This window comes from Accipiter gentilis, chromosome 17 (assembly GCF_929443795.1).
Source record: "Accipiter gentilis chromosome 17, bAccGen1.1, whole genome shotgun sequence".
Taxonomy (NCBI): Eukaryota; Metazoa; Chordata; class Aves; order Accipitriformes; family Accipitridae; genus Astur; species Astur gentilis.
This window is the reverse complement of record NC_064896.1, coordinates 25,658,106-25,669,273: the sequence shown is the minus strand read 5'-3', so window position 1 is coordinate 25,669,273 and position 11,168 is coordinate 25,658,106. Positions and strand designations below refer to the sequence as shown.

At 50.5% G+C, this 11,168-nt stretch overlaps 1 protein-coding gene across 1 annotated transcript in view; it reads left to right on the top strand.

Moving 5' to 3' along the window:
- The first annotated feature begins 4,397 nt into the window (after nt 1-4,397).
- Nucleotides 4,398-11,168, top strand: part of SLC6A5 (solute carrier family 6 member 5) — a 32,225-nt gene continuing 25,454 nt past the window's right edge. Inside the window, exons 1-7 of the mRNA XM_049820816.1 lie at nt 4,398-4,484; nt 5,337-5,864; nt 7,182-7,320; nt 8,779-8,910; nt 9,257-9,430; nt 10,267-10,408; nt 10,841-10,973. Of these exons, the coding sequence (XP_049676773.1) occupies nt 4,398-4,484; nt 5,337-5,864; nt 7,182-7,320; nt 8,779-8,910; nt 9,257-9,430; nt 10,267-10,408; nt 10,841-10,973 (1,335 nt within the window). The remainder of the gene's footprint in view (nt 4,485-5,336; nt 5,865-7,181; nt 7,321-8,778; nt 8,911-9,256; nt 9,431-10,266; nt 10,409-10,840; nt 10,974-11,168) is intronic.

The following is an 11,168-nucleotide window of genomic DNA, read 5'->3' as shown; positions in this document are numbered from 1 at the left end:
TAGCTTTAAGGGGGACAAGAGTTTAAATGGCCGTCTTCTGTGAAGAGCTCCCACCAAAGCGTTTTTTTTCTGGATTTGCCGGAAAGCTCGATGCCAAAAAAAAAAAAAAAAAAAAAAAAAGGTGAGACCAAGGAGAGGAGGGAAGAAGGACACCCCCCCCCCGCCTCGGTGCATGAATTAATACGCTGTGTGAATTGCTGGACACAAGCTGATTTCCTCTTCTAAGTGAGGACCCCGGGACAAGCTGTGACTTCAGAGTGTGGCACTTGCGGGTGGAAGTGCTGCGAGAAAACGGCTGGGGGGGGACGGGGGGGACGGGGGACACAGGGACAGAGGGTGCAGTTTCTTGCTGCGTTTGCCTCCATCAATGTTAGGCAAACTTTCCAGTGGGAAGGAAGGAGAGAAGGAGACAGCATTATGACCAAGAGCCGCAATGCTTAACCCACTCCAAAAGTAACCAGGACGGGGGATTTTAGCGCAGGGCTGGGCGCTGCGTGGGTGTCTCCCGGCGTGTTCGTGGAGGGGTGGCAGCGCTTGCTCCTGGCGGGGCTGGGGTTTTTCCGCTGAAGCACGGTCCGAATGCGGTGTAAAAGCAGGAAAATGCGTGTTTACGAGGAAGGGGGGGGTCGATGGAACGGTATGCGGGAGCTGTGTGTCGGGGGGGGGGGTCCCCGGCACAGCCCCATCTCCCCTCCCATCGGTACCAGTTGTCGTCCCCCCCCCCCCGCTTCGTTTGCGCATTTGCTTGTCTGCAAAGAGGGGGCAGGGGAAGAGGAGGGATGGCGAGCAAGGGAAAAAGAAAAAAAAAAAAAAAAAAAGAAATCAATTGCTATTTTTCATCTTTGACAAAGTAATTAAGACGGAGGCACTTGTTCGGCCGGCCCTGCCTCCGCCGTCGGGGGGGGGGGGGGGTGTCACCGCAAGCAGGCAGAGCCCGGGGGGGCTGTTTTAGGGAAGGGAGAGGGGGTCTTCCCTTTTTTGGGGAAGACCACGAGTGTCCCCCTCCACCTCCCCGGAGCAGCCGCTCTCCCTCCCAGCGGTGGTGTGGGTGACCCCCGGCGGGGGGCTGTGTCGGTGGCCACGGCTTTGGGAAGCAGGCAGGGACCCCTCCAGGCAGGGCAGGCTTATGTCGGGGGTGGGTGAATTCCCCCCCCAAGAGTGGGAGAGGTGTGTGGGGTGCGAGCTGCAGCCGGGTGCTTTTCCCTAATCCCTTAGGGATGTGCTTGGGGCTTGGGAAGGGGCGGCTCGCCTCCGGGACCGGCGTTTGGGAGGGACCGTGAGAAACCAAAAAGGAACTCGGCAAAATCGTTTTAATGAGCTTACTGACGATTAACGGGGACGTTAAAACCCCACGTTGGAGCGATTTTAGTTTTTGAAAGGAACCGTAATTCCAAACTAGGAGTTTCGACCAAGGGCGGGTGGCTGCAGCTGAAGCCGCGGTGAAAAGAGGACAGGACCAGCTCGGGGGGAGGTCGGCTCTGTAGTCGCGATAGCCGGCGACAGGAGTGTTAGGAAAAGGGAAAACGTTTGAATCCGTGCCCTGTTTTTCTATGGGTTTCCCTGTTGCCCAAGCACTGGTCCTTGGCACCGGTCCGCAGCGAGACACACACCCCCACCCCCCCCGGCCCCGCCGTGCCCCAGCAGGAGAGCCCTTCCCTGGGGTGCAGGGGAAAAGAGGGGTGCTCCCCCCTTTTCTGAAAGTAAAGGAGATCGATTCCTCTTTTCCAGGGGTGAAACTTCGATTTCACGTTTCAGTGCTGATGGAGAAAGCAAACATATTGCTTAGAAGAGAACGTGAAGAATGAACATTTCGCTTTTCTGAAAAAAAACCCAAACCAACAACCCCCAAACAAAAAAACCCCCACAAAATAAGTCAACTCTGCGAATCTAGAAAAGGGTTGGCGGGGTCTTCGCGACCAACATACTTCTTGGACTGCTCCTTTGTCGCTTTTAATTTGGTTCGTGCCTTTAGAGGCATTAATGTAACCTGAAGGGCAGCATAACTGAGCTAACGACCCTGCTCCCTCCCCCGGCTCCCAGCAGATTGTTTTGCGGCTGGAGGATGCCTTGAGAAGGAAACACGGCAAAATACCACTGATTTCTCCCCCTCCCCGATAAAACTAGCTTCTGTGTGTACCCCTCGATTTCTGAACAGACCGAGGGAGAGTACATGGTAGAAGAGAGGCAGAAGAGCGTATTGGAGGAGAGAAACATAAAACACTCTACACAGTGTGTATGAAAGCATGTATGTGTAAAAAAAAAAACAAACAAAAAAACCAACAAAAAAACCCCCAAACCTGTATGTGCGTATTATAATTATATACTTATAGTAGAGGTAGGCTCCCATCCTTGAACATGTTCGAAGCGACAGCATAATAAGTTAACCATAGCTGTGTTATCAACATGCTCTGCTGTCAGGCGAAAGCATTTTTCAGTTGGGAGACGGGGTGAGCTTTTCTGCAAAAAAACGATTTCCAACGTTCTGCTTTGCTGGCCCCGATCTCCTTGGCTTTCGTGGTGTTTTTAAATACCTCTTGCAGGTGAATTTCTGCTTACAGCCGCAATGCCCGGGTGTAAGGGAAAGGAGTTGGGTTGAATTCTAGCGGAGATGGGCAACCTCCGCAGCTCCACCCGCACCCCGAGCCGCAGCCTGGCGCTGCGGGCAGCTGCCTGCAGTGGAACAAAGCTCTTCGGTCCCACTGATGGGGACTCGTAGCTCCTGCCGGGCAGCCGGAGGCTTTGCAGAATTGTCTGGGCTACTGCGATTTTTTTATTTTTTTTTTTTTTTTTAATTTATTACTGGGTCCGCTGAACCAAACGTTAGTAACCCGTAAAATCAAGGACGTACGAGAATTGCATGTGGTGCTGGGGAGTTTAGCCCCCTTCTCTCTTCCCCTCCCCCGAATAGGCGCACGCTTCACGTTGCTTACGCTAAAATACAAAATACTCCCAGGCGAAGCTGACGCTAGCAGAGTGTATGCGGAGGAACAGCATCTCTGACGCTGAAACAACTGGGAAGGTTGCTTAGGGAGCATCCCGATTTGCCAGTACGCTTTTATTTTTGTCGGTGTGAACAAAGTTGCCTTGTGAGCAACAGACCTTTGACAAAGCCTCTCAAATAGCAGCTAGCGCGAGAGATGATTACGGGTGAATTGCAAAATCGTTCCTGGGTTAACGGCTGACTTTTAATGATGAGTAATTCCCCCTCTTACCACCCCAATTCTCAAAAATAAATGCTTTAATGGGTGGGGGAAGAGCACCAACAACCTGACTGCGGTTGCCATCACCTTGCTCCCACTTAAATGTTCTTAACATAGTTTTGATGAAATAGAAGATTCCTTTATTGTGTGTATCGTTTTAATTTAATTAGGACTCAGGTCCGTCCGTCCCGTCCCCGTCCCCCCGTTCCCCCCCCCCCCCCCCCCCCCGGATGCACAGTAAAAATAGACAATATAGTGTTGTCTGGCGCAACGAGAACAAGGAAGGCACCATTAAAATAATGCGTTTGCGTACTTTATACATAGTCAAGTTCCCTCTGTGTGTGGGGGTATGTGGATATATATATAAATATGTAATTTCTATCTATATATAAACTATCGTAACGTCTGATACAACTGTGAACTGCAGAAATGGAAAGGAAAAAAAGGGGGGGAGATGAATCACACGCTACAATAAGAGGGAGGGGGGAGAGGGGTCGAAAGGGAAGGTTTCTCCCCGTTTCCCTCTTGCTTTGGGTGCAGTAGTACGTGTTTCTCACATGTTCCCTCTAATTACCAGTAAGAAAGTTCTTCCGTGCTCTTGCTGGATTTAGTTTAGTAATCAGCCCCCATATGAGTCACACGGAACACGCAATCCCACTGCCGCGTGAGTGACAGCTAGCCGGCGCTCTGGCTTCTCGTTGTCCCTTTAAAATCTGAAACCAAGGGTAATGATTTATCAGACTCTTATTATCAAGAAAATGTCAAACGAAGGGCACCTTGCTATGCACTGACGCAAACCCAGTCTTTCCCAAGGAAGTATAGAAAGCTTTGCTCTCGACTGGGCAAAATCCAGTCTGTCAATTGCCTGTACCGCTGTTTTTACCTCTACCGAGTCAATCCGTGGCTGTTTAAGACATGGTAAGTGCTCGATTTCTTTTCGTTGTTCTCGAAAAGGGCTGAAGGGGAGGGTTCGCCGTTAAATTTGGGGGTCGGACCCCCCTCGTGCTCGCGTCGGTTCTCTCCGCCGGTGCCGGAGGGGGAGCTGTCCGCGGTGCTGACGGCGCTGACCGCGGTGCTGACGGCGGGGCTGCCCGCCGAGCGGGGTAGGGCTGCCGCCGGGGATGGGGCGGGGGGAGAAACGGTGGTACCCCGAAGAGCAGCTGGAGAGTGACGGAGCCCGTGCAGATCTTATCCCTGATGCCGGGAGATGGGATTAAGACGAAGCGAAAACTTGCAACGGAAACGGTGACGGGTAGTTTCGCGAAACCTTCTTCTGAAAAGAAGGTGTATTTTTAAAGCTAGCGTTAAACAGGTGGAAAAGGTAGGGTTTGTCTGCGGGTTGTTTAAGGTACAAAAAGAAGAAGCGTTTTAAATGATAATTTTAAACTGGAGGGTAGGGCGGGGGGTGGTGTGGTGTGTGTGGGGTGTGGGAGTGTCGTCAGTACTCCGTTTAATAAATAGGGAATGTTTAAAAACATCTTTAGATGCGTGTGAGTCAAAAACGTGAGAAAAAGAATAAGGAAAGCTAGCCGTTATTGGCATTAATTCCGCTGTAGTGGCGGCGTGGTTAGGTTTGCGTTTCACTGTCTCGCTGTCAGGTTTAGAAGGGTGGCAGGCAGCTCACCAGCACTATTTCGCTTGTTTTTTAACATCTCCGGCTGCCTACAGGGCAGCTTGTCTATTGCCTATATATATAAAAAAAAAAAAAAAAGAGCCGATGTGCATTGTTGAATGACAGAAAGGAAATGGGGCGTAAAATTAAAGAATCTTTCTACACTGGTGATAGGGAAGGGAGCATCCTACGGTCGTGATGTGAAATCTAACGAGGTCTGGCGGCGCAGTGCTGTAGAAGCACTTATTTAAACTCGAATTACAGGTTTGCAGACGCTGGTGTGGTTTTTTGTTTATTTGCTTGGTTTGAGTTGTTTTGCGTACCTTGCTGTTTCCTCCCCCAGAATATTAATGTTGAATGAGAGAGCAAGCAGGCGAGCTGGGGCACCTCAAAATTCTGCAACACTTTTGTATCCAGATTTTCTAGCACACGCGTTTTGTGCACGAGGAAAGAAATTTGTAGAACCTCTGCGGTCCCCGTGCCTTTTTTTTCTTTTGGTAAAATATGTGACATTCTCATTTTAGGATTACACCAGTCAAAGGGATATGAGCAAACAGGTTGTGAACAGTTCTGAAACCGTTACTCCTGGACCCAATGAAGGTACGGGAGTTGTAGGAATCAACCCCCAAAATGAGCCGCAGAATGCCCCATCGCAAGCCCCTGCCGCGATGGCCAGGCTTCCCCGATCACTTTCTAACGACAACAAAACACTTTCCTCCGAAGAAGCTAAACCAAATGATTTTGAGAGGACCAAAGTTGGGATCTGCAAGCTCAGCAGCACCCCGGTGCAAGCCAACTCCACTCTCCGGAGGGAATCTGTGGAAACCTTTCCGTGCAAGCATACCCCTGGGGCAGGGGTCGCCGGGCAAGCTGCTATCCCTCACTGCAAAATTCCTGCTTTGCAAAGCACAGACGGAGACGCTAATCTAAACCTTGGTAAGAGCACACTGGAGCAAAACAACGCCAAAGGCGCCTGGGTGACCTTGAGCCAGAGTACCGTGGTACTGGGCACAGATGGGAACACTTCTGTTCTTCCTGGCAGAGTGGAGGGGGTAAGTTGGCTCCTTGTAGGGTTTCTTTCCCCTGCTTTCAACTCGTGGGAGTGAGAGGTCTTTGCCACTCATTGCCGATTTGGGGCCGAAGCTCTCAAATCGGGTCCAAATCAGTCGGGGATGGGGCTGTACCGCAGGGAGGGGGGAAGGAGGAAGGGGAGACAGGGTCTTAGATGAAGTGCTGTACTGCTGGTGAGTCCTAATAACGTAATATCGGTATAAATGACAATCAATAGTTCCTGGCTAATTCCAATGTGTTCACTGAGCCATGCCTGTCAGTATAACCCGGTTCTGGCCTGCAGTACGTGTGTGCGTACGCTGGTTATGCCTCCCTGCACGAGGCCAAAGTCCTGTCCCCAGCACCAGATGTGAAAGGATGCCTTGCTCTTCCCCTCCTCAGGCTTGGCCGGCTGCTCAAGCCCCTGGCAGCTGAATGCTTTCGAGCCTGTAACCAAAAATAAGGCCAAATCAATCAACCCGACCCCACAAGACATCAAATCCTCCCAAACTGTGGCCCTGCGCCCCGGGAGGGGTTTGCCGTTAGTAGGGTGCGTGGCCAGGAAGGTGTCGCCCCCCCACCCCAGCGCTCTCCCTGCCCTCCCACGTACCTGGGTTTAGCCTGAAAGGAGGGGAGGGGGGCGAGTTCATTCCATAGAAGTGTTGGGGTTTTTTTTACATCATTTGCGTGCGCTGGGGAAAAGGCCTGGGCCCCTGCGGGCTTTGCGGGGCACCGGCGGTCAGTCCTTACCCATCCAAGGGTACCGAGGGCTCCACTCCCCAAAGAAAGAGGGCGATGGGGCTTCCCGTACACCGGGGAATTAGGAGGCAGGCGACCCCCCCCCCCCCCCCCCCCCGCTCCCTCCCCGAGGCCCTGGGTAGATGCTAGCATGGGAGATGCGCATTGCAGTGGCCGGAGTCTCCGGGAAGGGAGCCGTCGAGCCAAGCCCTGCGCATTTCACCCCCGGGGGGAGCGAGCAGGGCGAGGGTGCCCGGCCAGTGGGATCTGACCGCCCCCCCGCCCGGGGCTGCGATCGCCGCCTCCTCTCCCTCGGGATCAGCCTGAGAGAGGGGCAGGGTTTAAAATCCCCTTTTCTGTTTTCTCTAGCAGAGGAGAGCCCGGGCAGCGACGGGTCACCCCCCCCGGTCCCCCCCACCTCTGCCCGTCCCCGCTCTCCGGGACTCCTTCGGGTGAACCCGGCAGCCGCGACACCGCGATGCTTGTTTGCAAAAGTGGCTGTTTTCCGATCTCTCTCTTTTTTTTTTTTTTTTTTTTTTTTTTCTCCCCCCCCCGCCCCTTTCCCCTTTTCTCCCCTTTAGGAAGACGATGTAGGGGATGAAAATAAAGCCCGAGGGAACTGGTCTAGCAAGCTGGATTTCATCCTCTCCATGGTGGGTTATGCAGTGGGGCTGGGCAATGTCTGGAGGTTCCCGTACCTGGCCTTTAAGAATGGGGGAGGTAGGATGGCTTTTTCCTATCTCTCTACCTGCAGTACCGTACGGGGCTGAGCCGGTCCCTGCCTTTTTGGTGGGGAAAAAACACCAGGGAAGCGGGGGCCGGGGGGGTACCCGCACGCCTGGTAAAGCCGGGCAGCAAAGCCTGGGCTGAGCCGAGCTCTGGGGGGTGGGAGGGGGCAGCTCCAGACCATCAGCGATTTTCGTGAAAACCCTCGTTGAGGTTTTTTTTGCTGTCGATCAGCTCGGAAAGTAGGAAAGCTGCGAGGAGATTTCGTTAAAAGGTAGCGCTTTCTTTAAAACCACCCTGAATTAATCGGTGCCGGTCGGAGAAGGAGGGAAATGAAGAGCCGGGTTGAGCACGCCTGGGCAGAGAGGGGGGGGGTCCCGCCCCCCCCATCCCCCTCATTTGCCTAATTGAAACACAGTCGGGTCTAAATCCACAAACGGTGAGACGGGGGAAGCGATGGGAGGAGAAGGGATAGGAAGGCTTTTTGAGTCGGGAAAGGCACACGAGGACGTTTGAACCCGAGGCGAGACGTTCTCTTGTTTCGTGAAGTTTGGGGCATTTCTTGTAAATCTCTCAGCGAGCCGATTGAAAACGAAGCGTTTGAAATAAAGCCAATGCCGCCCAGCAGAACAGAGGAGCAGAAAAGCTGGAAGAGGGCTTGTGCCCTTAATAGTTTACAAGGGGGAAAAAAAAAGTTTTGTTTTTGTTTTTTTTTTTTTTTTTTTTCTCCGAACAGCGGCTCTTCTTTATACTGAGCATCGGTGGGTGTAACTGTATTTAATCTGCTGCAGCTGTAAGCCTCTTCCCTCCGCACAGGACTATCAGCAGGGCACGTTGGGGCTGTGATCTTTGAAAACAGTTGTGTAAAGGCTGTAAGAACTATTTTTGTGCGAGAGAACTAGCGATTTGAAACCAAAATCAACCTTTACTAAAAAAACGGGCGATTTTAAACCAAAATCAACCTTTACTAAAAAAAAAGGCGATTTTTTTCTTTTTAAGCGCAAGGACTTTGAAGAGGGAGAGGTGAAAATACTCAGTTAACAATAATATTTTCTCGAGCAACTGCTGCAAACGCAGAAAGCGTTTGGGGTTGTCCCCAACCCCCCCGGACTGGGGACACCGAGAACCGATAACGACTAGAAAATTGTTAACAGCCGCAGGTCTTGACTAAGTTGGCCCCAGTATCGCGGGCAGAACTGGACCCGTTCCGGCCGGAGAAAAGCCCGTTCCCCAGGCGGGGGGGGGGGGGGGGGGGGGGGGGTGCTGCCCCGCGGAGGTTGCGCGGGTTCTCCGCACCGGGCCGCGGAGCAAGGCGAGTTCCCCGCAATGTGATAAGGGAGGAGATACGTCCCCCCCTCACCCCCCAAGCGTGATGATTCAGGTTGTTCTCTTGTTGTTGTTTTTTTTTTTTTTTTTTTTTTTCTCCCCTCCCTCCTCCTTCCCAACCCCAAGGTGCTTTTCTCATCCCTTATTTGATGATGTTGGCTCTAGCCGGGATCCCAATTTTCTTCTTGGAAGTCTCCCTGGGGCAGTTTGCTAGTCAGGGACCCGTGTCGGTCTGGAAAGCCATCCCCGCCTTGCAAGGTGAGCGGAGCAGAAGCCGGCCCGGTTTTTGGGGAGCATGACTTAAACTCTCTCGCATGGCTTAAGCACCTGCGCATCCCCCCCCGCAGCGCCTCCGCAGGCGCGCAGCCGCATGGGGCTTTCCCGCTGGTGGCTCGGCAGAGTTAGCGCGGAATTTGCGCGGTCCTTGAGGGTGTGAACCCCTTTTTGTGGTGGGGGTGCTGCTCTCTACCTGCGCCGGACAAAACCGGCGCTTTGCAGCCGCTGGGATGTGCGGTAGGTCCCTGCCTCCGCCTGGGATTTATCGCCTTATTTTCCTCTCTCCTTCTCTTTTTTTTTTTTTTTTTTTTTTTTTTTTTTCCCGCAGGCTGTGGCATTGCAATGCTGATCATCTCGGTTCTAATAGCCATATATTACAATATTATTCTGTGCTACACACTTTTCTACCTTTTTGCGTCCTTTGTACCTGTGCTACCTTGGGCTTCCTGTAACAACCCGTGGAACACGCCAGACTGTAAAGATAAAAACAAACTTTTGTTAGGTAAGTTGCGTCAGGCTTGGGTTTTCGGTTTTTTTTTTTTTTTTTTTTTTTTTTTTCTTCTTTGTGGTCACGGTAGGGTTCCAGAGTTTTCCCTGGTTTAGCTGTGCCCCTGGGAGATTGAGGATGACTGTGGCCGGGTGAGGTTCCCAGCACGGAGGAACCGTCACTTCCCAAGTCACTTCGAAGTCATCTGCACCATATGGGCTCTTCCCTCCTCCTTTAAATTTTTCTTCATCAAGGATAAACGGGATTTTTCAACTATCATGCTAAAAAAAAGGCTAACTATTTATTTATTTATTTATTTTGGTTGATACTCTGCTTAGGGGAAAAAACCCACAAAACAAAATGCAATTGCTGTCAGCCTCTGCTTTCTGAGAGAGAAAACTTGAGTTGTCTAAAGACAACTTAATGAAAAAAAAAAACCCCACACCTGAAAACCGAGCAAACAACCTTCTGGACGAGCTGGTAGCACCGGTGGAGGGGGCCGGTTGCCCTCCCCTGCCTTGGCCAGGGGGCTGGGAGCCGGCCGGGACCCCCCCTCCCAAAGGGGGAGCGAGCAGAAGTTTTTTCACTTCCTCAGGCTCTTTTGATGCCGTAGACGTTTGGGCTAAAGGGGAAAAATCAGGAGAAATTCTTAAGCCCTAGTTCTCTCAGATCTTTATAGCTTCTGTAAGCAAGGTGTTCCAGACATCTATCATAGAACGAAAGTTCCAAGTCGTGTGCGATCTAATGCTTTTTGTTGTCATTTTACACCCAACCTGGGGGAAAAAAAAAAAAAAAAGAAATCTAGACAAGTTATTTTTCTTTTTTTTTTTTTTTTGTTGTTTTCTTCCTAGATTCTTGCATTATTGGTGACCACCCAAAAATACAAATCAAGAACTCTACTTTCTGTATGAGTGCCTATCCAAACTTGACTATGGTTAACTTCACCAGTGAGGGAAACAAAACATTTGTCAGTGGAAGCGAAGAATACTTCAAGTAAGATCTTTCTTTGTTTAGAGACGTTTTGTTAATCTTTCTCTAAAGCCCACTGTAACAGACACAAAATACCTCTTTGGAAGACTAGAAATACAATAGTTAAGGACAGTCAAAGATAGCCATTTTTTTTTTATGCACAGGAGTGATGAAAGCTGAATTTCAAATGCTGGATTATTTGTGTTCTGTTCCTATGGTGCTTAGCACAGCTGGGGTGTTGGCCCATGCCTGGCATTTTTATCTACTACTGCAATGCAGATAAATAAAATAATACATGGTGAGAATCCCTGGAACCTTCTAGAGAGACTGCTGAGAATGCTGAAGCAAAACAAAATTCTGTAGGAATTTGCACTGAATTACTGACTGCGGTTGCTGTCATTAATTTTTCGCCTTTTTTTTTTTTTTAAAAAATTATTACTTCTTTTTTATTCTTAGGTACTTTGTATTGAAGATTTCGGCAGGGATTGAGTATCCTGGTGAGATTAGATGGCCCTTGGCACTATCTCTTTTCCTAGCTTGGGTGATTGTTTATGCCTCCCTTGCTAAAGGAATCAAGTCATCCGGAAAAGTAAGAAAAATATTTGTGATTGTACACTGTGAGAAAGCAGCGTGTTGCTTTAAGGGAATCACACTCCTGTTTAAGGCAGTGAGTTATTGAAAATTATTTTCAGCAAATGGCTAAGTATTAACGAAATGCCTTTTTCTTGTCTGTGTTTTCCTGTTTACCCAAAACACACAAAAAAAGATAATTTTGGTTGAACAT